The sequence below is a fragment of the Sorex fumeus genome, unplaced genomic scaffold (genome assembly GCF_029834395.1).
Source record: "Sorex fumeus unplaced genomic scaffold, SorFum_2.1 ptg000035l, whole genome shotgun sequence".
In the NCBI taxonomy this organism is placed as follows: domain Eukaryota; kingdom Metazoa; phylum Chordata; class Mammalia; order Eulipotyphla; family Soricidae; genus Sorex; species Sorex fumeus.
Genome location: NW_026606092.1, coordinates 25,304,408 through 25,331,502, shown reverse-complemented (window position 1 = coordinate 25,331,502; position 27,095 = coordinate 25,304,408). Strand labels below are relative to the sequence as shown.

At 36.8% G+C, this 27,095-nt stretch overlaps 1 protein-coding gene across 1 annotated transcript in view; it reads right to left on the bottom strand.

Annotated features, from left to right (window-relative positions):
• Positions 1 to 27,095, bottom strand: part of LRP1B (LDL receptor related protein 1B) — a 1,985,988-nt gene that overhangs the window by 527,864 nt on the left and 1,431,029 nt on the right. The window contains exons 36-37 of the mRNA XM_056117551.1: positions 6,425 to 6,559; positions 5,804 to 5,933 (exon numbers count right to left, since the gene is read on the bottom strand). Of these exons, the coding sequence (XP_055973526.1) occupies positions 5,804 to 5,933; positions 6,425 to 6,559 (265 nt within the window). The remainder of the gene's footprint in view (positions 1 to 5,803; positions 5,934 to 6,424; positions 6,560 to 27,095) is intronic.

The following is a 27,095-nucleotide window of genomic DNA, read 5'->3' as shown; positions in this document are numbered from 1 at the left end:
AGGACAGGGGTGGAGGAGGCAGGACATGGGGGAGGGCAACAAAGCTTAATTAGTGTGTGAAATGATTTTATTTAGATGAAAATTCCTTTAGGAATCTCTGTATACATACTTTCTTCCTTATTGAAGTCTGCTGAACTTGAACTTTGTTCTTGCTTTTGTCTTTTGCTCTTGGTTTGTCCCACTGTCAGTATTAGCTTCTCATCTCTCTACTGACTTGGTATCAACCCCTGTGCTATTTGTCAATTTTGAATCTTTCATTTTTCCTCATTTTACCCAATTTCCTTATTTTTGCAACTCTAAAACTGGTAATTCTTTTTCCAAAGTTTATTTTATTAAAGCACCAGGAGTTACAAAGCTATTCATAGTTGTGTTTTTGACATACAATGTTCCAACACTGATAATAACTATTAATAAACTATATATACATCCCAATTAGTGTCCAGAAATACACCGTTGCTGGACTCACATTTCTGGAAAATTGGTGTATTCTGTGGCAGAAACTATTAAATCATAGTAATTTATGTGAAATGAAAAAAGCTATTCATTTATTGTTACTAATCCAATTCATTTTATTACTGAGTTTCCTCAGTTTCACTTATTGTAGGCCTTAAATATTTGGTCTAAAGCAGTGTGTAAGGTGATTGTCTTGCACATAGCCAACCTGGGTTCGATCTCTGGCATCCCATACGACCCCCAGAGCACCCCTAGGAGTAATTTCTGAGTACAAAACTCGGATAAACCCCTGAGCATTGCTGGTGTGGCCCCCAAACAAATGTATATATATATGTATATATTTATACATATATACCCTAATGTCATAATTGTGTGATTTATATATGTATATACATATATATAATAATTTTTAAGAATATAAAATGAAATTTGACTAATCTTCCCAGTAACAAAATTTGATCTGATACAGGCATTTTAGTCTTAGACGTAATGAGAAAAAAAAGAAAAAAAAGACATTTCAAAACTATCAAAGGGAGGAAAAATTGATACAATATGTCTAACCTGGGGTTAGCAAATATTTAGTATTTACAATTTTAAAACACTCCACTGCCCAGCTTCTTCTGGTCTTTTAACTCTTAACAACTGACCCAGCTAATTTTCTGCAGAGGACAGCCGCTAGAATCTCTTCCACAAGAAGTATTGAGAATCAGAAATCTTCTAACCTTATGTCTTCTCAGCTTGCCCTTAATCAAATGAGTGATTGGATCGGAGTTTAAAGGTTGAAGTCCGTGGCTTTGAAGTGAGGTTGACATTTTACAGTTCTCCAAGGAATCAGTCTAAGACCTCACTCAAAATTAGACCTGTGCCAGGTGATTTCACATTTATCATTCTGCTTCTCTCACTTTCTGAATTGCATTGTCCTTCCTGAATCTGTTTCTGTAATATTTGATGTATGGTGCTAATTTGTTTATCTGCATTCATTCTCCTATTTTTTCCTCCAATACCTTATTGCATCTTCTTTGTTATTATCCTTATTTTTCTCCATGGATTCTATCTCCTCTTTTTTGTTTGTTTTTTTTTTTTTTTTTTTGCATTTTTTACTATTCTTTTCTTCTATCCTTACCCTCTTTATTATATGTGATTTTATCTCCTGATTCCCTATTATTCGTCGTTTGCCTCGAGCAGGCCCCAGTAATGTCTCTTTCATCCTAGCCCTGAGATTATATTCAAGGCTCTTTAGAAGAATGAGACCCATCATTGTTACTGGTATTTGGCATATTTGGTATGCCACGGGGAGTTTGCCAGACTCTGCCCTGTGGGCAGGCTACATTCCATAGCCTGCAAGTTTGTCCAAAGTAGGAATGAGATAATAAGATGTCATAAAAAGATGTCCTGATAAGATGTCCAGGAGCTGGATTTTATAGTCTCTGAGTCTTGGCCGTTGATGGGATTACACGGTGCCAGGGGGCCAGGTATTGGGTGTGACCCCCGCCTACTGGAATTTGGAGGATCTGGGTGGAGGATGCCCGTCCCCAATCCGAGTAGGCTTGGAGATCTCGGCCCCGGAACCCGCGTGGCTTTGTCCCTCTGCCAGTACTTTCATGTGTGCGGAGAGTGGTCTCAGCATGGTGGTGGCTAGTCCTGGAGGTCTTCGGCTGCCGGAGCCCTGGTCGGGGCGGGGAGGAAAGCTCAACCCGCTCCCCTCCAAGGGGCCCCGGGAAGGAACACCCAGGCGCGGGGGCAGAAGACTGCACTGTTCTCGTCCGGGATCTGGATTTTATAGTCTCTGAGTCTTGGCCGCTGATGGGATTACACGGCGCCAGGGGGCCAGGTGGTGGGTGTGACCCCCGCCTACTGGAATTTGGAGGATCTGAGTGGAAGATGCTCGACTCCAATTCGAGTAGGCTTGGAGGTCTCGGCCCCGGAACCCGCGTGACTTTGTCCCTCTGCCAGTACCTTCATGTGTGCGGAGAGTGGTCTCAGCATGGTGGTGGCTGGTCCTGGAGGTCTTCGGCTGCCGGAGCCCTGGTCGGGGCGGGGAGGAAAGCTCAACCCGCTCCCCTCCAAGGGGGCTCTGGTGAGGAACAGCGAGGCCCGGGGGCAGAAGACTGCCTGATTCCCAGTTAGAAATTTGTATTTTCTCTTGTAGCCTTTCTTCTATTTCCAGTAATTTCCCATTTTTGTCACTGTAGCCTATTTTGACATTTTTGTTACTATTTACTTATTAACACTATTTTGGGTGAGGAGCCAGAGTAATGCAGGCAGTCACTTTTATTGATATATATGGATCAATTCAAACTTAGACTAGGTATGATGGAGCAATATAATTCAGGAGACCCCCATTTTCATATCTTATTGCTTCAGCTTATCTTCTAGGCACATACTATAATTATTCCAACTTTTTTATATCTGTAGGTATTATTGTTATATGATAAAATGTAGAGATAAGAAACATACTTAAAGAAATGAAAATCTAGTTTGCTCTGCAAGTCTTTATTATCCATTGAACATGCATCTCTCCTGCTTTTCTTGCTTTTCTTGACGTTTCTTTGCTTGCCTATTTCCACTCTGGGGAAACCTGTGTTCTCTCTCAAATATGTACTTCTCACTTTTTAATCCCTCACTTCTTTATAAATCAGTTTTAATAAAAACTATTTTGTTTCACCAAAATAGAAGGAATAAAGAAAAGCTAAAATAGAAAAACTAGACTTTATTTTTTTTCTTTCTTTTTTCTTTCTTTGGTGAATCAAGATAACACGAGATGTTTATTAGATTTTAATAAAAAATATATATAGAAGATCACAAATCAAGATGTAACAGCAAGATGCCTGTTAAACTGAACTTCATGAGTCTATATCAGAGATGAGATTCACTTGATTCCACAAAATGATGTGGTGAACTTATTATAAACATGAAGGGAAAAGAGTCTTTATGGGCAGCTTGGCTTCCTTTCAATTGAGTAGGTTGCTTCAAAGTGCATTTCCGGGAAGCAGGTAAAGGTTTCTTTCTCTTTTAGGTTATAGTCTCAGAAATTATACAGTTTCTACTTCCACCACAGTCTCAGCTCCATCCACACAAATGCAAGTGTATGAAAAGGGGCTCTAGTTCTCCTTTTGGAAAGGAGTCAGTCAATGTCACATTGTAAGAAGAAAGTGTGATGCATTGATGTCAAAGGTCTCTAAGTGAAGCTAAAATAACAGAAAAGACTTGAGTGGAGAAATACTATCTAATTTCATATTTACATATTGGGATATTTACCATTTGTATAGGTGAGCCACCAAATAGAATAAAACCAAATAACAAGTCCTTGGGGAATTTCAATATTAAAATGTCAAAGTGGGGGCTGGAACAATAGTACAACTGGTAGGGCATTTGCCCTGCATGTTGCCAACCCAGGTTTGATCCATGGCATTCCATATGGTCTCCTGAGCATTGTCATGAGTAACTCCTATGTGCAGAGTCAGGGGTACCTCTTGAGCATCACCGGGTGTGACTCTCAAAGCCAAAAATAAATTAAAAAAATAAAATGATAGAACTATTATTTTTTTAAATGAATGCATACAAAACTCCCTTTAAAAAAGGGGCATGTCAAAGAGGAAAGTCCTATGAAAGAATTGTGAGTTTGATTTCTGTAACAGATTAAAAAAGTTTTCTTGTATTATTATTTTTTGTTTACCTTTTTAGTTATAATTTGGGGGGCCACACCCAATAGTGCTCAATGCTCCCTCCTGGTAGTGCTCAGAGGGCCAGATGCAGTGCCAGGGATCAAATACGATTGGCAACGTGCAAGTCACTTGCCTTAGCCTCTGTACTCTCATTCTGATATAATATTGTCTTTTTAAAATTGACCACATTTATGTCTTCCTAATTAATAAAAAAAATCAGTTTGCTAAGCTATATGGTATATACATTTTGGACTGGACCTTAATATTAACATAAGATAATAAAAAAATCTTGCTAAGTATGTTAAGATAATAAAAAAATGAGTCAACAGAAAAGAGAAAAGGTAAGGTTGTAAATCTTCATTAGAGTTGATTAAATGTTTCACATGGATTGACTTCATTCTTATTCAGTATTTTAATATTTTTTGTCTAATATACTTTTGGTAACCAACATGATTAAGATTTCTCTCCACCCAAAAGGTATAAATACTCTACCAATGTGAAAATACCTGCTTTTAATATTTTTGTTTTAAAAGTCAATGTAAATTCAGGTTATATTATCAATACAAAAAACACAATAGCAACAAGTACTATAAGATTTCTGAATAAAAACTCTGTTAAGTAACTGTTTAAAAAGAGCAGTGAGCCATTAGCCATTTATTATACAAAGTGCTGGTGTTAGAGAAATAGAAACATATATAGTATTTATTCTCACAGGAATTATAGGAAAAATGTAGAGTTATTCAGTAAAGTAAAAACAAAAAAACAGTAAGTTAGTAAGACTGAGTATACAGAATTTGTAAAGATGAAAAGATTGGAGCTGTGGTGTGGCAACACAACACTAAGGGTAGAGAACTACAATTTTGTAAAGTTAACACAGGTAGGAGAATATAGGTAAAGTAAGAAAATAGGAAGTGTTTAAAACTGAGATGAGGTCAAACGGAGATTGATTGTAGGGCAAAGAGACATTTATAGCAGTTCAAAATAAATACTTTTCATAAAATCTTATTGTAAAAGATGCCAATATAAATACTGGACTTCATACCAAAGATTCTTCTTTTTAAAGTGTTTAAATAAGCATTATATTAAAGGGGGGAGTCTCTGGTTTATCTATATGAACTGGAAATGACTGTGGTATTGTAAGCACAAGTTAAAGCACAATTAACTATGGGAAAGATAGATTGAACATAAGGTGGAACTTCTGGGAATATATCCCAAGGGTGCAAAAATGCACAGTAGAAATGACATCTGCACCTGTATGTCCATTGCAGCACTGTTTACAATAACCAGAATCTGAAAATAACCTGAGTACCTGAGAACAGACAACTGGTTAAAGAAACTTTGGTACATCTACACAATGGAGAAACATGAAGCTGTTAGGAAACATGAAGTCATGAAATTTGCTTATAAGTGGATGATCATGGAGAGTATTATCGCTAAGTGCAATGAGTTAGAAAGAGAGGGACAGACATAGAAGGACTGCATAAAAATTGATAGTGGTATTAAATGCTAATTTAAATAATTTAAAATTAAATAAGTTTTAAATTTTATTACATACTAATTCATCAAACACAAATTAATAAATTAGTGTATTCAAAATACATATGTGTTTATTATTTCTAGATTTTTCAATAGAACTAAAAGAAAATACTCATTTGAAACTCAAAAGATGTAAGTCATAAAATTACCCTTTTTCTGGGTGTACAGCTATAGATCTTGGTTGATCTAGGCCTTCAGATATGATTACATAACGGAATGAGCCATTGAGTCTTGCAACTTCAATTAAGTTGAAACCATGATCTGTCCAATATATGTTACCTAAAAGAAATACAGGGCTATTTAACATATCATTATGAAAGAAACAAATTATTAACATGCAATAGTTGAAATTGAATTTTTGAGCACGGAAATGTACAAGAAAGCATATGCATATACCAAATTAAAACTTCCTCTTTCAAAAGAAGGAATATTTTTAAATTTCAACTAATATCAGCCATGAAACAATGACAACAACAAAACAAATTAACACTTTTGTTTACTTGCCTTATAGACACTTTCAGGAGATTTGGGGAAAGTAACATTACATTAGCTTAAACTGTATACAAGCACTATCCAAGAGCACAAAAATACTAGGAAGTTTGGAAGTTTGAAAGTTTACAAAAGTAAAGGGATCATTTATCCTGAAGTATAGATTAGATGTACAAACGCGTGTTAGAAATCAGACACATTTTTTTGTTAATGAAGTAGATTGTCTAACAAAACAGGTGTAAAACAAAGCAAACACACAAACAACCCAATATGGGTTATACCAGCAATCCAGTCAATAGCTATGCCTTCAACTCTTCCCAAGCCATTGGTAATGATATCTTCTTTCCAAGTCTGATCTCTTTTAGCTCGGCTAATTTTATTGAAGCCCATGTCTGTCCAGTAGATGGTATCATTTTCTATGAAAAAGGCAGAGGGAAACAAAGCAAAAAAGAACAAACACAACAGTCTATAAAAGATATCCTTATAGATATCAAAATGCATAATTTTTGGTGAGATTATCATTCTATGTGGGTTACAATATAATAACTCCAGAAGAATTTACTAACGCAAAAGTAAGAATAATATTAAAAAATGCACAAAGGAACCAAGTCAATCAATTTTTAAGTGTATTTGAACTATTAGTAGAGATAACCCATCATCAATTTAACTATTTTCTACTCCTTTTAATTCAATAAATACTTCTTTCCTGCAGTTTTGAAAGACTTTTTTTAAAAAAAGATCATGTCATATTATTTGGAACCACAACACCTGTCTTCATACCTTTTCCTGAATATGAGTGCTATAAATATAAAGCAATTATTAGGGAAGAAAATCAACTCAACAGAGTCTCAAAGTTGAGAAAGATGAAAACTACAAAGGGCATTTCAATTATGTCAAGGGTATTTTAAACATAAGGCCATTCAAAAAGTATGAAACTTAAAATTGCTTTATCTTTCAATTAATTCAGAGCTACTAGTTTCCCAAATGCCAACTACAAATCCCTTATATTATTTTTCAAACTTTCATTGTACAAATGGGCTTAAGAATATTTGAAGAATGGATCTATGCTGTCATAGAATCTTTAAATAACAGTGCTTTTTGAATATTTGAATGAAAAATGTGTCTAATGACTTTAAATGAAATATATTATGTGTGCATGCATTTGCATAAAGGGTAGCAATTATAGATCAGCGATTTTAAATACAGCTTCCAGAAAGACACTGGGGATAATTCATTAAATAATAAATTTTCCACCAACTAAGTAAGTTTTTGTGTTGTGACCTACATGGTCATTTGGAGAACAAATCCTTTAAGACCAATATAATTTCCCTTGGGCACAGTGACAGACTATGAAAATAAAGAAAAAGCAATTAGTTTAATAAAGTCATTTATCAGTAAGTTTTAGGACCCTATTTTAAATTCAATAAATTCTGAGTTATTTTACCTATTAGGGGAAGTAATACAAAATACCCCCTTGTCTACAATGGTTTAGTTAAATACATACAGATTTGAAGCAGAACAAAGTATTTTCAAGCATATGTCCAAAAAGTAAGGATTTATTTGATTTTTCAATTGCACAAATGTATTGATTAGCACATTTTAATTGCTAAAGGAGTAAATTTAAAAAGCATTGGTCTTATTTATGAAGCTATATATGTTTAGTTCAATTTTCTTCTATAAACAGTAGACCTATAAATTAAAATCCCCACTAATATTTCTATTTGTATATAGACAAGTGACTTTATTTTTGTTTTGGGGCCCCATTCAATGATGCACCTTAGTTACTCCTAGATCTGTACTCAGAAATTATTCCTGGAGGTGCCAAAGCCCCATATAGTATTCTGGGAATCGAATCCATGTCAGCAGTGTGCAAAGCAAGCATCCTAACCATGGCACTATCTCTCTGGACCATAAACAAGTTATATTAAAATACAGGAACAGCAACCATCTAAATTTTTCACCTGAAACTTCCATGTCTTGCAACTCCACATGACAATCCCTCATGCCACAGTGTTATGATGAATGGGTTACCAATATCAATTTCTTGGTTTAGAAACTTCATATTTCTTCATCACTTATCCCCTACTTCCTATCCAATTAATCCAATTAATCACCAAATATTCTCATAGTCTTATTACCACAAGTATTTTTGATTCTTTTAAATTTTTTCTACGAAATAATATTCATCATCTAAACACATTTTACATTCACTCCTACTTATGTATTATCGAACCCACGATGAACTCAGACCGGAAGTACTAGAATATTTCCCTAACTTGTCTCAGTCAGCCAAAACTCACAGTAACAACTGAATAGAAAAATGTTCATTTACATAAACAAGTTGAAAATCTAGTCTAGGTGATGGTAGTTGAAAAGAAATCTTCAAAAACATAGAATAGGAGTCTGGTTTTATGCTGAAAAAAGTGAAGCTGAAATATATAAAAAATATTTTTTTCATATATGTTGGACTTCTCCAGGGAAAATGTATATGTATCTAAGAGGGAGAATAGTGCTCAAGAAGATTGAGGGGTAGCCAATGGTCATGTATTGTATGCATAGAAAATGACAAAGGAAGGCTTCGGATGTGTGGTTTAGGTGAAGAAACTACTTTTCTCCATATGGGTCCTTATAGCACAGAGGTAATTCTTAGCCTAATTACTGCCAAAAGAATAGAACAACATAACCCAGAGAGGGGTTGTCAAAATGTAATGTTTTATATTTGTTTTTGACCAATGTTGGCTTTTCTTACAGTGTTTTCTTTTGAGATCCAAGATTTAATTTTGTTAACAGCTTTACATAGAATATTGTCAGGTAACCTGTCTCTGATATACAGAAATCTCAAAGTAAGCATTTCTTGAATGCATGAATGAAAGTGATATACTGTATAATACGTCTTGTAAGGGAATGCAAAGAGGACACAAATATTACCAAGAAAAACTTAGCAAGTTATTACCAGTATCCACAGAAAATAATAATTAACAATTTATAAAATGTAAGTTGCACAGTATATAAATGACATTAAAAGTTTTTTTACAGGAATTGTTAGAAGACATTTATTATAAAATTCACAACTCTAAAAAAGAAGCTAATCTTAGTTTATATGTGATTATTTATTGCTTTCTAGTCCTATAACATTACATAATCAGAAAACATTATTTCCCATATGTACTCCTGTAACTGAAGGTATCACACAACTTTATAGCAACATTGAATGAAATAGCATTTTTTCATTTCTAACAAATAGACTGACATACTTAGTGTTAAAGATACTAAATGTACTAATGTACATATGCAGCTGGGATTTCTTGATTATTAACTTTGAAAATAATAACAACAAGTGATTATGACCATAAGGCAAAATTTGTGAAAATGAACTAATTCTGTAAACTGTTGACCATGAGATATTCAGTTTAATCTACCTGACAGCTAGAAGATTTACATTTCTAAGCTTTATTTATGTAAAAAAATGAGTAAAATTTGTGACATTATAAATCTTTAGTCATATATTCTACTAATACTTTAGAGATATTTGTTCATACATCTTTGATTCTCTTCTCACATTTAGTCAATTGCATAATTGTAGGATTTATAAATTTCCTGTTATTTTATAATGTATTAACATAAAATTACTCATTCTATTTATTTTTAAATTCATATATGCACAAAAAAGAAAATAAAAGGACCATATAAATGGCATTATTAGTAGGATGCTTGTTTTGCACATGACAGACCTAGGTTAAGTCCCGAGCTTCCCTTATAGTCCCCCAAGCCCTACCAGCTGTTAACTCTGAGAGCCGAGCTAGGAGTAAGTCCTGAGCACAAGGCATAGTCCCCTAAAAAACACTTGTGATCCATTAACTTTGACTTATTTGTGAAATTTCAGTAGTTTAATAATCTATATGGGTATTGATGTCATAACTGCACAATGGTTGTTTTAAAAGGTATCTATTATATATATAGGGATATAAGGAAATATAGTAAAGGGGAAAAATATCCAAAGTCATTGGAACTAGAGATTTTGTCTATAGATTTAACCTTACATGGGCAATGTGGGAGAAGCAGGGAATGCAACTATGGTGTAGTAAGCAGGCTCTGTGGTGATGGGTGTGGTTGAAATGGTGTACACGTAAAAACTGTAATTAACGGTATTGTCAATCTAGTTGCTTTCATAAAAATAGTGCAAAAAATCAGAATGTTAAGTTAGACACTTTGAGTGATAAATGAGTATTAAATAATAAATGAGTATTAAATAATAATTATTTGATATGCCAAACACAGTAACAACAAGTTTCACGTTACTGGGCCCGCTTGAGCAAATTGATGAACAACGGGAGGACAGTGACAGTGACAGAAGTTCCACATTATGAATTCTAAAGCTGACTATTTTGTACGGATAAATTCACCAGATTTCTTTGTTTGATTATTTATACTCATAATATATTCCATGCTTTAATACTGAGCACTATGCTAAGTCATAAAGTTTTACCTCAAGCTAAATAAATTTTGCATGTAATGTGTTCCGGTTTCTGGAGAAAGTTAAGCTTTGAGTTATACAGGATGATTTGTATACAGTTATTTAATATTACCAGTATGATCTTTTTAATCTCATAGAATTTTGTTATCGCTCTAGGCTGGAGCAATAGCACAGCGGTAGGGTGTTCACCTTACAAGCGGCCAACATGGCCGACCCGAGTTCGAATCCTCCGCCCCTCTCGGAGAGCCCGGCAAGCTACCGAGAGTATTCGATATGCCAGACACAGTAACAACAAAGTCTCCAATGGAGATGTTACTGGGCCCGCTCGAGCAAATCGACGATCAACGGGAGGGCCTTTACCTTTTACCTTAGAATTTTGTTATTGTATTTCTACCTTTCCTAGTAACAAAAATAAAAGGTTTGTGGCATTATACAATCAATATAAACTCATGATACTTATGTTTATTCAGTATCTGCACTTTAACTTTGTTACACTATGAAAAAATATTCCCTACTCTCTAAAATTCTAACCACCAACTTTCACTTGAAATTTAATTACTTACTACAACTTTAAATGATCTGGTGCAGATACCTTTCCCCTTTTGAGGTCAGAAATGCAATCATTTTCACTTTCTCTCTCTCTCTCTCTTTGTCATTTTTCAGTGTGACCTTAACAGATAGACTCAGAATTATCATTGTTTCCACATTTTACACAGACTGCCTTAAGGCCATGCAACTCATTAGTTCCTCTAGCTTAGTAAGATAATGATTTTTAAACTTATCTTTATTATAAAACTTTGACAGACAGGAAAATTACCTCTAATCCAAACCCCTATCTTCTGCTCTTTCAGAGATTGCCTTCTCTGACTTCTGAAAAAAGAATGGATTTCAAAATCTCTGTTTTCAATAATCATGTGTTTCAGTGTAATAGTCTATTCCTCGACCATACGATTTCACTACAGATACTAGAATCCATTTCTAATTTCTCACCCCACACCCACACAAAGAATCACTCATGCAAACATAAAATATACTTAATAGAATTTATGGAGCATGTGGTAGGTACATTTATTATTTTATCAATATGAACACTTCAAAGTATAAATTAGAAGTCTTTATTCTTCAAGTTTTCCGGCCATTACACATGATTTTTCGCTGTCATCTTTGTGCCATATCTAAGTTTCACATCATTTCCCTGGCTCCCGGATCATCTGCCACCTCTCACCTCAACATGCCACGCTCCCCACTACCTTCTTCCTGATTACCCTCTCTTCAAAACTTAGCTCTCACTAGTCAGCATATCCAATGTCCATCAATAGATCTTTTTTGTTTAGCTTTTATATGGCTGTTCTTTACAGTTAATAAATCTTAAAACAAAATATCAAGGGGCTATGGATGGGACTCAAAGTGGTAATACACCTGCCCAGCAGGTGAAAGAGTTATATTAATCCAAGCACTACGTGGGTTTTCTAAGAACTAACTATTAATGATAACCCCAGTGGTCTCTATATCTCCTGCTGAACATCAGTGGCAGTGACCCTAGCTCTGCAAACCAGAATACTGTGTGGAATCCCTATTTTTTAAAAAAAGGATATTTTAGGGCTGGAGCGATAGTACAGCGGATAGGGCATTTGCTTTGCCCAACACCGACCTGGGTTAGATTCTCAGTTCCCTGAGCACTGCCAGGAGTAATTCCTGAGAGCAGAGCCAGGAGTAAGCCCTGTGCATCTCCGGGTGTGACACAAAAAAGAAAATAAAAGAAAAATGGAAAATTATATTCATATTTTGGAGAATTAAAATTCTAAGTCTAATTTTTCAAAAAAAATTGAAGTGGCAAACAGGAATAAGAAAAAGTTCTCATTGTCATTGATGATTAGGGAAATGCAAATTGAAGTAACAATGAGATGTTATCTCATGCCTGTGAAAATGACATACTTCAAAAAATTCTGGAAAAAGCCATTATGGCGGAGATGTGGTGAGATAGAAACCCTCATTCACTGTTAACTGAAATGTCATCTGATACAGTCTTGATGGAAAGCAAACATGGAGATCTAACCAAAAACTAGGAATAGAACTCCTGTACAAACCAGCAATATCATTTCTGATCATCTATCCACGAAGTACAAAATCATTAATTTGAAAGGGTCTCGTACACCTATGTTCATTGATGCATATAGTACATATTCATATGAAATGACACAAATGCCCAACTACAGATGAATGTGTCAAAAAGTCTTGACTTAACTACATAATGGAATGCAATGCTGCTCTAAGAAAGAACAAAATCATAAAATCTGCAGCAACATGATGCAATTAGAGATTATCATGTTGAGTGAAGCTAGTAAAAAGGAAAGGGGTCAATATAGAGCAATCTCTCTCATATGTAGGTCTTAAAGTTAGGTAAGGTCACAGTAAGGTCACAGCAGTAGGCAAAATGCAGCACAACAAAAGAACTTAAATGCACAATTTAGTTGGTGTATCACAACTGAGGAGACTTGAAAGGGAAGGGAAGTGGGGTTCTCTGGTGAGGAAACCCAAGGCACACTGTTTATGGGGTGTGGTGTTAGAATTATGAGCAGTAGAAATGATCATTGGCAAATCACAGAATCCCAATCATTTAAAAAGGCAAAAACTTTTCTCAACCTTCATACATTGAGAGCTATTAAATCCATTACAATTTAAAACATTTTGAAAACCTATTAATTAATAGGTCCTTGATCTTGCAAATATTTCTATTACAAAACGTTACTATTTTGAACAGCATTTTTCTCTCTCACTCTAATACAGATTTGTTGCTCTTAGTGGTCTACTATTTACAGGGATTCTTCTCTCTTCTTTTTAAGATGCTCCTTTTTACCACATTTTTTAGACATTGAAAATTACTACCGTTTAGGTAATATGGGGACAATAGTGTTTATGTTAATAGTATTGACGTACAAAGTTACTGTACACCCTATCACAACAGTTCCCATGAACCTCTATCACTGTCCCTATGTTATTGCTGTCATTTTTTCAAAAAGACGGTGAGAAGAGTATGATACGGCCATCAAAGCATCAAAATAACAGATATCGGACTATGCTTTTTCTCATTTTTAGCTTGGATGAGAATTGAAATAAAAAAAAATATTGTTAAAATGATAATACCCTGCCACTACATTTGCTGTTTTTGAAATTGTTAATCTCCAAACTATGTCTGAATCAAGCCACATCATAAGACAGCTCTTTAGCAAATCACTTAAGTTTGATTATCCTCTATTCACAAGAAACTGGATTTTAATGAATTGCATAGGAATGTCCTGTTTTACAGGTGTGTATTATTTATATGAGTTACTTTTAAATTACAAGGACATATAAGTCTTGGAATTAATAAAAATATTTTTACAAAATTGTTATTACAAAAATATAAATTAAAATTGTTGTCAATGTTTAGCAAAAGTAGGATTTTACATCGTGAGCTTTATTTTTAGTTACATCCACTTTTTGTAATTTTTCCCACATTTTACCTCAATTCCAAATGATTTTTTCTTTAGTTTTCCAGTTTTTTTCTGGGAAGCAACATATTTTGTCTTCTTATAATAAGAAGAAATATGTGATTTTTAAATACACAAAATAAAATGTTATAAAAAGTAATCAAATAAAACAGGTATATAACTATATTCTGAAGAATATTTTAAAAATAAAAAAATCCAAGAAAGTCCAAGAAATATTAAAATTATGTATTTTCAGGACTGGAGTGATAGCACAGCAGGTAGGGCATTTGCCTTGCACGCAGCCAAGCCAGGTTGATTCCCAGTATCCCATATGGTCCCCTGAGCACCGCCAGAAGTGATTCCTGAGCACAGAGCCAGGAGTAAACCCTGAGCATCACCAGGTGTAACTCAAGAAAGCAATATATATATATATACACATTTATATATATATATATACACACATATGTATTTTCACTTGCTTTTGACTAATCCATAAAGAGTTTTACCAGAGGGACTCAGAAAGATTATCTCCCTGCAATGTCCAATGCTTGTTTTGTCCCGAGCACTGTATATAGTTCTCCAAGAAACACCAGAAGTGGTTCCTCAGCACATAATTTATAGAAAACCTTTATCACTATCACATGCAACCTCCACCAATAATTGAAAAAAAGGGCTAAGTTTACACTTTACATGCAATAAGCAGGGTTTGATCCCAATAGAGCATAGTATTCTCTGATATGACCAGGAGCTATCCCCTGTATTGAGCGGAGAAGTGGACCATGATTACCAGTAACTGTAGTTCCATCCTGTCCTTTGCTCGAGCGGGCCCAGTAACGTCTCCATTGGAGACTTCGTTGTTACTGTGTTTGGCATATCGAATACTCTCGGTAGCTTGCCAGGCCCTCCGAGAGGGGTGGAGGAATCGAACTCGGGTCGGCCATGTTGGCCGCTTGTAAGGCGAACGCCCTACCCGCTGTGCTATCGCATCCTGTCCTTAACTTTTTTAAATCGGTGTTTGCATATTAAAATATGACCAATAATTTAATACAGTAAAAATAATAATAGTTTATTTTATAAATAGTTAACCTGTAAATACATAAACAGCATAAACAGTATTTCTCAAGTGAAACTGCTTTCCATTTTGAATGAATGATTTATACTCTAAAATGATAATAGTAGCCTTTGGTGTTGTTACTAGCTTCAATGTTTTAAAAAGATTTTTATTGAAATAATATTGAATATATTGATTCACACAGTCAATATGGCCGACCTGAGTTCGATTCCTCCACCCCTCTCAGAGAGCCTGGCAAGCTACTGAGAGTATCTCGCCCGCACGACAAAGCCTGGCAAGCTACCCGTGATGTATTCAATATGCCAAACGCAGTAACAAGTCTCACAATTTTACTGGGCCCTCTCGAGCAAATCGATGAATAACGAGAGGCTAGTGATAGTGATTATATAAATTGCATCATATTAAATAAACATTTAAAACAAAAAAGAACAGGTATTTTCTTTTAGTTTTAGAATATAAATTGTAGCAGTAGAAATATTTTATGCTGCAATTTATATTGAGATAGAGTGATTTACAACAGTTCCATATTACTGTTTTCTTTTGTTGTTTTGTTTTGTTTTGTCCTGTTTGTGGGGATGGTTTTTGGCCCACACAGCTATACTCAAGATTCATTCACTGATTGCCCTACACTCAGGGATGACTCCTGCCAACCTCAGAGTCCTTCGGGGGTGCTGAGAATCAACCATGGTTGGCTACAAGCAAGGCAAACATGTTCCCCACTGTACTATCTGTCTAGCCACCATATTACTGTTGAAATAGGACTTCATCACTCCACTACCAGAATCAATAACCATTCAGAGCTGGACCATTGTCCGTTCTCCCCGAAATGAACTTTAAGATAGGGAAATATTGAATCTTTGCTACTCAGAGTGGAAAGGATAATTACCTAAGGTGGAAAACACAGTTGTTAATTCAGATTCCAGATAGAGTTTACCATTTAGGGAAAGATAAATAATTTCACTCATATGTAACTTTCAAAAATTGACATTCTCAGGGCTGGAGCAATAGTATAGCGGGTAGGACATTTGCTTTGCATGTGGCCAACACCAGTTCGGTTCCCAGTATCCCATATAGTTCCCACAGCACTGCCAGGAGTAATTCCTGAATGCAAAGTCAGGAGTAACCCTTGTGCAATGCCGGGTGTGATCCACAAAAGAAAAAAAAATAGGCATTCTTAGCAAACAACTGGAGTTGGTCACTTTTCTAATGGCATAGGGATTTATAGCAGCATAATTTTCCAATAATTTTTTTTATGTTATTCGTCGATTGCCTCGAGCAGGCCCCAGTAACGTCTCCTTCGTCCTAGCCCTGAGATTTTTAAAAAAGTGCCAAATTCAAGACTCTTTCAGAGTTAGGAGAATGAGACCCATCATTGTTACTGGTATTTGGCATATTGGGTACGCTACGGGGAGTTTGCCAGACTCTGCCGTGTGGGCAGGTTGCATTCGGTAATGTTTTTATAATGCAAAACATTAAAAGTGAGGGTAACTTTGGGACAATTCCATGTAGAATAGTTGTGTTGAGGGCTGACCTAAGATTTCAAGCCAGCCATCCGGCACTTGCTGCCCTAAGAATCAAAGTTTCAGCTTAATGATGCCTTATTATTGAATACTCTAAGCCTTAGTACAGTAGTGATAATCTTTGGAGCAGTTAAACCTGAGATTAAAAAAAAATGATAGAACCAACATCAAATTCATTGAGTTTGACAAAAGAAAGAACACTTTTGCTGATTCCTGAAGATTGGGTAGCCTTTGGATCAGGACAGATGAAGGATAAAATTCACTGAAATCTAGTACAAATAAAAACCAATTAAATAAATGTGGTTAGAAGGAATAAGATCATTTCAGAAAGAACAGTGACTAAAAACTCATGTTTGCTCATTATAAATATGAACTAGAGAGAATCTTTTAGTTTTTCAACTTTCAAACATTTTGCAGGTTAATAAGGTCCTGAGTTCCCAATATTACATAATAAAAGGCATTCAATAATAAAGTGCTAATGAATTGCATTTGTTTCTTTCATTTGGAGAAAGGCAAATCAATACAAACACTAATGGGCAATTTTCTTACAGCAACAAATGACTTAGAACTCTATCCTTGTGAGTAAATAAAATAAAATTTGCAGACTTCAAAGGTTTTAGATACCTCAATCCCCTTAAGAAACTTTGCTATGAAACCTTAGATAAATGTACATTCTCTTTTAAATTACTCTCTTATCAAATAAAAAAAATACCATCTTGTTTCTGTGTCCTGAATGGAATTTGCATTAAACTTATTATAAACGCAGTTCCATTTTCAGGTTTTGAACTGTTTTCTCTCAGGTTTACACAAAGAATCTTTCACATTTTCATAAGCTTTCTGTGTGTGTGTGTGTGTGTTTCCCCCTCTTTTCTTTATCTCAAAGAAACTGCATTATGTTATATTCTCTGTGCATTAAGCTAGTTCTCACATCCTTGTATGAGTAATTTTTACTTTCAGAAAAATATATTAGTCCTAAAGTGTGTTACTAAACTCTCTTCTTCTCAAATTAGAAAAGGGTAGAGAGAAATTGCAAGGAGAACTTCTAAAGTTCATTTTGTTTTAGCATTCCATTGATAGGCTGTAAACCTGAGAAATCATATTGAATAGATATACCTAAATGAGACACCCAATCAGATACTCTTTTGTAAAACCATCAACTCATTTCAGTAAACACTATCACTCTATTTCACTTTTTGTTTTAGAATTAGAATTAGAAAAAGTCATACATCATGTTTCTTAAGTTTCTATATAACAGTTCAGATATTGAAAAAAAATAAAGATGAGATAGGCACTAAAAATGTTTACAAGAAGATATTTTTTAATCATTTAGTTATTACAATTGGTTTTAAAAAGCCTAAAGTACTTTAAATAGTTAATTGAAGAGAGGAACATAGTAAATAGCTAATGATTTGACAAAGAGATCTGATTTTATCAGCTAAATTCTACAAGCATGCCCAAGGTGTTTATTCTTTCTCCTCAGTTTTACAATATGCATACTAGAAAATTTGAGTCTCTCTAAGTATATAAAACACTTACTGATTAGTATATAATAAATACTCAACCTTTTAAAAAACTGATGGTGAAAAGACTTGAATATAATTATCCTAAATATAAAACGAACCTATAATGATTCATCACCTGTGATGAATAGCTTATACCACAAAGAATACAAACACACATTGGTCAAGGAGTGAGGAAAAATATATATACACTATTGGTGGCAAAGAAAAGTAGTTCAACCTTTTTGAAGAACAGTATGGAGACAGTATGGAAATTTCTTAAACTATTAAAAATAAATCATCTATATGATCCTGAATCTATACCATGGGATATCTATCAAAAGAATACAGAACAAAAGAATTTCCCAAATAAACATTCATGCCTAAGTTAGTGGTGACTCTACTTAATATTTCAAGATAAGAAAACAATGCAGGTAATCAAAAGAATGTGAATGGATAATAAACTTGTAGATATATACATAGCATAGTGCTTCTTGGATGTAAGAAAGCATGAAATCTTGACATCACTGACTTCAATGGAACTTCAGAGACTCAGAAACTAGAGAGACCAATTTGAGATGATTTCACTAAGGTGTTGAATAGGATAGAAAAAAGCACTATATTAAACAAAGCCAGAAGGCCCCCGCCAAAAAAACTAAACAAAACAAAACAGAAACAAAACCACCCTTACATTACATCGATTACAACCAGAGAACTGGACTTACTAGAAAGAGAGAGAGAGAGGAAGGGGAGGAGGATGATCGCGTGCAAGAAACTCAATGAACTATTGTGTAGGGGTACATTAGTGGTGATTGTGTATAGTAACAGCAGTTTCTTAAATAGGTGTGAAACTGCACTCCTAAGATAGAATGAAACCGGAGAAGGGCCACATGGAGGACAGGATCCACAGCTCCCGGAGAAAAAAAATAAAACAGGTTCCAAAAAGAGCCGAGATCATAGGGAGGTCCCAGATGGGGTAGGTACCGCATCCCGCCTCCCCCAGATGGAACCCCGGTGACCAGAAGGCTCTACAAGCACAGCTCGAGTATGCGGGAACTAGGACTTTTCCTCAAAACCACGCGGCCACTTACGTGGCCACGCGACATCTCTCTATATACAAAGTGATCAATGGGAAGTAAACCACCCAACGTTTCTCCCTGAAAATCAGAGTTAAGTTTGGAGCACGGCCACAGCCCCAGAAACACAAGGACTAATGCAGAACCCAGCATCTTGGACCAGAAAAGTGAACGGACTATGCCTTAATCCAGGCCATCATGTCTGCCCGGAGGGGAAAGGGTGTTGCCCCATTTGCCCTCTCTTCTCTGGAAAGAAGGATGGCGGCAGCATGGGAGCCTTGTGGACAGCAGGTATGAGCCGGGGGTGTGGGGGCGACTAAAACCTCATGGGAAGGGGGGCGTTCCGGTCCATCCTTCACGCCCTACCGAGTCACCAGTTGCCCCCGCCACAAGCGGCTCTCCAGCACGGCCACAGGCCCAGAAGCACAAGGACTTAATGCAGAACCCAGCAGCTTGGAGCAGAAAAGTAAATGGACTATGCGTTAATCCAGGCCATCATGTCTGCCCAGAGGGGAAAGGGTGTTGCCCCATTCGCCCTCTCCTCTCTGGAAAGAAGGATGGTGGCCGCATGGGAGCCTTGTGGACAGCAGGTATGAGCCGGGGGTGTGGGGGCGACTAAAACCTCATGGGAAGGGGGGCATTCCGGTCCGTCCTTCACGCCCTACCGAGGCCACCAGTTGTCCCCCACGAACAGCTCTCTAGCACAGCCACGGCCCCAGAAGCACAAGGACTTAATGTAGAACCCAGCAGCTTGGAGCAGAAAAGTGAACGGACTATGCCTTAATCCAGGCCATCATGTCTGCCCGGAGGGGAAAGGGTGTTGCCCCATTCGCCCTCTCCTCTCTGGAAAGAAGGATGGTGGCCTCATGGGAGCCTTGTGGACAGCAGGTATGAGCCGGGGGGGTGGGGGCGACCAAAACCTCATGGGAAGGGGGGCGTTCCGGTCCGTCCTTCACGCCCTACCGAGTCACCAGTTGCCCCCCACGAGCAGCTCTCCAGCACAGCCATGGCCCCAGAAGCACAAGGACTTAATGCAGAACCCAGCAGCTTGGAGCAGAAAAGTGAACGGACTATGCCTTAATCCAGGCCATCATGTCTGCCCGGAGGGGAAAGTGTGTTGCCCCATTCGCCCTCTCCTCTCTGGAAAGAAGGATGGTGGCCTCATGGGAGCCTTGTGGACAGCAGGTATGAGCCGGGGGGGTGGGGGGGACCAAAACCTCATGGGAAGGGGGGCGTTCCGGTCCGTCCTTCACACCCTACCGAGTCACCAGTTGCCCCCCACGAGCAGCTCTCCAGCACAGCCACGGCCCCAGAAGCACAAGGACTTAATGCAGAACCCAGCAGCTTGGAGCAGAAAAGTGAACGGACTATGCCTTAATCCAGGCCATCATGTCTGCCCGGAGGGGAAAGGGTGTTGCCCCATTTGCCCTCTCCTCTCTGGAAAGAAAGATGGCGGCCGCATGGGAGCCTTGTGGACAGCAAGTATGAGCCGGGGGTGTGGGGGCGACTAAAACCTCATGGGAAGGGGGGCGTTTCGGTCTGCCCTTCACGCCCTACCGAGGCCACCAGTTGCCCCCCACGAGCGGCTCTCCAGCACGGTCACGACTCCAGAGCACAGAAACCAATTTCTTAACTATCTGACTTTCAGTAGAAATACTTCCAGGGTCAATAAGTAAAACAGCAGAAATCCAAAACCAACATTTAATTCTTGAACCCAGCTGTAGAAAGCAAATCACTTCACAATGCTTTCTCAGCATGTCTGATTTGGGGGGGGGGTAAACTCTAAATAATAGTGGTGAATCCTTTATTGAAACAATGAATCTAATCAAAGCAGATAGAGTGTTAACTAGAATTCATCTGCCTCACAGGGACTGGGAGGGGTGGAGGGTGGGGTTTTATTGGGGTTCTCATGGTAAAAAATAAGTTTTGGTAAAGGGAAATGTGCTTGATATTTGCATGACTGAGACCTAAACCTGAAAGCTTTGTAACCTTTCCCACAGTGATTCAATAAATAAATAAATAAATTAAAATAAAATAAAAGATAGAATGAAACCAATGTAACCTTATAAATAAATACATGTAAATAGAAAACACATACTTTTTGTCCAAAAAAAAAGACACATTTGTTGTCAGCAAGATAGTACTGAGGTTAAGGCATTTGTCTTGCATGTGACCAAGCCTGGTTTTAACCCAGGACCATCCATATATGATCTTTAAGTACTGTCAGAAATGATTCTGGAGCACAAAATCAAGAAAAAACTCTGGTGACCATAGGGTTTTCCCTTCCCCCCACTAAAATAAAAGAGAAGAGGAAAGTATCATGTTAAGCAAAATGACTCAGAAAGAAAGGGATAGACATAGAAAGATTGCATTCATCTGGGGAACATAAAGTAACAAAATAGGAGACTAACACCTAAGAATGGCCAAGATTAGTACCAGGAATTTTACTCCATGGCTTGGAGGCCAACCACACATGCTAGGGGAAAATGGAGCTCAGATAGAGAAGGGAACACCAAATAAAGGGTGTTGGAAGGATCCTCCCAGGATGGGAGAAGCATGCTGAAAGTAGACTATAGACCAAACATGATTGTCACCAATTGCCTCTTTTGCAAACCACAACACCCAACAAGAGAGAGAGAGAGAACAAAAGGGAATGCCCTGCCACAGAGGAAGGGTAGGATAGGGGGGATGGGGGGTGGGAGGGATACTGGGATCCCTGGTGGTGGGAAATGGGCACTAGTGGAGGGATGGGTATTTGATCATTGTATAATTGAAACCCAAGCACGAAAATTTCTAAATCTACAACTGTACCTCATGATGTCTCACTAATAAAAAATAAATAAATAAAAATAAAAGAAAATAACAAAAAAGAAGGACATTACAAGCAACACAATAGTAGTTGGAGGCTTCAACACCACCTTATCACTCCTGGATAGATTAAGAAGATTAAAACTCAGCAAGGAAATAATGGCTCTGAAGGAAGTAATAGAAGACAGAGAACTAATAGATCTATACAGGACTCTATACCACCCCTCCAAAAAAAAAAATGAATAAGTTCCAGGATGTCTGCTCCATAGCTTGGAACCCCGCATCACATGCTAGGGGAAAAGGCAGCTCGGATACAGAAGGGAACACTAAGTAAAGAATGTTTGGAGGACTCACTTTGGATGCAAGATCACGGTCACGGTCACAGTCCTCCCGTTATTCATCGATTTGCCTGAGCGGGCCCAGTAACATCTCCATCGTGAGACTTGTTACTGTGTTTGGCATATTGAATACATCATGGGGAGCTTGCCAGGCTTTGCCGTGCGGGTGAGATACTCTCCGTAGCTTGCTGGGCTCTCCGAGAGGGGCAGAGGAATTCAACTCGGATCGGCCATATTGGCTGCTTGCAAGGCAAATGCCCTACCGCTGTGCTATCACTCCAGCCCAGGATGCAAGATGCGTACTGATAGTAGACCATAGACCGAAAGTAGACTCTAGGCCACTCAATACCTCTATTGTAAATGACAACACCCTAAAGGAAAAGGTGAGCAAATGGGAATGCCCTGCCACAGAGGCGGGTGGGGTAGTGGGGATAGGGTGGGGGGTGGGAGGGCTACTGGGATCATTGATGGAGAAGAATGGTCACTGGTGGATGGATGGGTCCTCGATCATTGTATAACTGAAACACAAGCACGGAAGTTTGTAAGTTTGTAAGTTTGTACCTCATGGTGTTTCACTAATAAAAAAATGCTTTTATTTATTTATTTAAATAATACTTTTTGAACATCTGTCCTACAGAAGGTGTGATCTTAGGCAAAAAAGATATAATGATGTAATAACACTGACAGATTTTTAAGCTTAGCCTCAATCATTGTTAACTGATGAGAAAGATTTTGTTCTATAGAATTATGGTGGACAGTGACATTTTTTTGAGTTCAATGAAATTTTTTTGAGTTTAAATGGTTTTAGTAAAAGCAAGAATTTTAAGTAATAGGTGCTTGAACTGGAGATATCTTGAGTCATTAACAATAAAAATACCTAACATAATAAATAAACATAACAAATAAACAAAACCAAGATCAATTAAATCAAAATAACACTCAGAATATGGAGTAAATTTCTAAGAAGCACTACATTTAAAAAAAAGTTACTATTATCAAAGAGGATCTATTTTAGTATTTATTTAAATTGACAGTGACTGCTGCACTTAAGGGCAAGCACAATTATCTTTTTTTTTTAAGAAAACAAAACAAAGCTGTTAAGACTGTTAGAGAATCAATAAAATTTTAATTTGCCTATCTTGAATGATTATATAATTTATTTTCTAGTTTCAGTTTTCACTATTGAATTATGACTAACATGCTAATAAATGTTATTAGCTTTCATTGTCACTAGAATAATATATATATATATATGTTTTGGTGAACAAGTTGTTGATGAAAAGAAATTTTTTTTTTTAATTAAAACTTCACATATTTTGTAAAACACAACACTGACCAGGAAACCTCCTCAAAAGTTTACAGAGAATGAATCAGTCTCTTGAAACACATAGTAGACCTATACATTGCTTAATTTTCTATAATAAATTTCAGTTGCTCTCCAACTGGTATTAAAAGTACATTAAAGGAAGAGATTAATTCTCTTCATATTGAGTTCAGAACTAAGTGACTTTTTTGTTTTTTTTTTCTTTTTGCCATATAAGCTTAATTACTAAGTGTTCTCTAAGCACTTGTTAAAATATACAGATATAAAATGTCAGGATATGAGTCCATCAGAACTACCATAATCCTCTATTTTAACCCATACTACCCTTTATTTACTTGATGGGAAGATAATATCCCTCATCGTCGACACAAAAAAATAAAAAATGAATCATTGACTACTACCATATGTATTCACTTCAGAAATTTACCTAATAAATCACTAAATACTGATTTTTTAAATCTTTTTATTAAAAAAGTCTGTATAAAGCGCTTCAGTCTCATTCATATCTTCATTTAAAGTCTTTGTTATTTTGTTTTATTTTTGTTGTGAAGCCATAATCTATAGGGTTCAGGACTTTCTCCTGTCTCTACTTTCAGGGACCTCTCATGGTGGTAATTTCTCCAAAATAACATGAAAAATAATTGAGAGTGTTAGAGATAGCACAGGTATGAAGGTGATTTTTGTGAACTTTTAAAAATTTTTTTTTTTTATTAGTGAAACACCATGTGGTACAGTTGTTTTGTGAATATTTTTAATCCTAGATTGACACCTTAGAACTACATGTTCACCTGAGCACTCTCTGGGCTGAGTACGCAGCACAGCATAGCTAGTAGTACTTGAGATTGCTGATTATGGTCCCACAATTAATAATAATTAAATATCTAGAGAGGGATTTATAAATAAAGTGAACCATTTGTAAAACATAAACAAGAGTTAAAAGATGTAGAAAATAAAAGAATGGCAGAAAGATAATGCATGACAATAAATGAGAAAATCAATATGATCGAAATAGCTATCTCACCTAAGGCAGTAAACTAATTCAAAGCAATCCATCTCAAAAATCTAGTAATATTTTTATAAAAGTAGAATGAAATATAAAATTTCTACAGACTGAAATAAACCTAACTAGCTCAAATAATTTTAAGAAAAATGGAGGAAACTGACTAGCCAAATCCATTTTACATTATGTCAATTAAAATATGCTATTGGCAGATAGATACAAAGATTAGTTCAATAGAATTCAGGGCTAGGAAATGAACTATACATATAAGAAGTTTAGTTTAGCAAAGAAACTTTGACTATATGACAGAAAAAGACAAATCTATGGAAAAATCTTTTTTTTTTTTTCTGGCTCATTGGGTCACACTTGGTGATGCTCAGGGATTATCCTGACTTTGCACTCAGGAATCATTCCTGGCAGTGCACAGGGACCATTATGGTAAGTGGGGTCAGAGTTTGCAAGGCAAAACACCCTACCCACTGTACTATTGCCCCAGCCCTGGTAGTGAAAACTCTTGACATCTACTTCAAAAATAAATAAATAAATAAATAGATAATTTGTTTTAAGTACATATATAAAAATAAATTCAATATGGACAGAGCAGTTGAACTTAGGATCTGAATTTTTATAACACATATAATAGCACTGTAGCACTGTTGTTCATCGATTTGCTTGAGTGGGCACCGTAACATCTCCATTGTAAGACTTGTTGTTACTGTTTTTGGCATATCAAATATATCACGGGTAGCTTTTCAGGCTTTGCTCTGCGGGCAGGATACTCTCGGTAACTTGCCAGTTTCTCTGAGAGGGGCAGAGGAATCGAACCCTGGTTGGCTGCATGTAAGGCAAACACCTACCCGCTGCAATGCAAATGCCCTACCTGCTGTGCTATTGTTCCAGCCCCAACACATAAAATAAAAAGATTATATGTTCTTGATAACAGTATTAGAGGTCTTTGAAGACTAGGCCTATTAGGATTTAAAAAAAAATTAATTAAATTGCATCAAATGAAAAAAATATTTCAAATGAGTTATGTCAGGACACAAAAGATAATTCTCAGACAATTTTGCTCATGTGGAAAATGAAGGACTAAACTCAAAATCTCATATACACAGTGAATACTATGAGGGTTACCACAAATAAGGTGGGATGGGAGAAAATGATATAAGGGTCATTTTGGTAGTAGGCTGTCAATGAAACTTTTGTGACAAATTTCATATTTTTATAAATAGAAATGTACAACTAAACCCTAAAATTCCAACAATTACAAATTGATTGTAATTGTTCATTTAGCTTCTTCACACATTGTAGGACACTTTCTACCCGTTTTCCATGGCTGCTACGCCATATCTGGTGGGGTTCACAGAGTAGACAGCAAATCGTGAAGAGAAATATATAAATATATTCCTCTTGGAGAGCCCGGCAAGCTACTGAAAGTATCCCTCCTGCACGAACAGAGCCTGGCAAGCTCCCCCTGGCTTATTCAATATGCCAAATAGAGTAAGGCAACAGGTTTCATTCCCCGTACCCTGAAAGAACCTCCAATCATTGGGAAAAGAAAGTAAGAAGAGGCTGCTAAATCTCAGGGCTGGGAGAAATAGATACGTTACTGGTGCCCACTCGAATAAATCGACAATCAGCAGGATGACAGTGGTACAGTGATACAGTGAAACAAAATATTATTCTAATAAAATGCCAAACTAGTGAATGAGATAAAAATGCTTGAACGTTACACATCTGATCAGGGCCAAACATTCAAGATATAAAAATAGCATGCAACTCAACATCAATAACAACCATTGCAAATACAAACTTAAGGAAACTAAGAGAAGACTAAAAAAGAAACTTGTCTAAAGTAAACAGATGGTCAATAGACAACTTATTAATATTTTTAATAGATGGGCTAGAGCGATGCGCTGGAGCAATAGTATAGTGGTAGGGCCTTTGCCTTGCACGCAGCCAACATGGCCGACCTGAGTTCGATTCCTCCGCCCCTCTCGGAGAGCCCGGCAAGCTACCGAGAGTATCTCGCCTGCACGGCAAAGCCTGGCAAGCTCCCCATGACATATTCGATATGCCAAACACAGTAACCACAAAGTCTCACGATGGAGATGTTACTGGGCCAGCTCGAGCAAATCGATGAACAACGGGAGGACAGTGCGGTGCTAGGGCTGGAGTGATAGCACAGCAGTAGGGCATTTGCCTTGCACACGGTAGGCCTGGCCAAGCTGGATTCGATTCCTCCACCCCTCTTGGGGAGCCTGGCAAGCTACTGAGAGTGTCTCACCCCTAGGGCAAAGCCTGGCAAGCTACCCGTGACATATTCAATATGCCAAACACAGTAACAAGAAGTCTCACAATGGAGACGTTA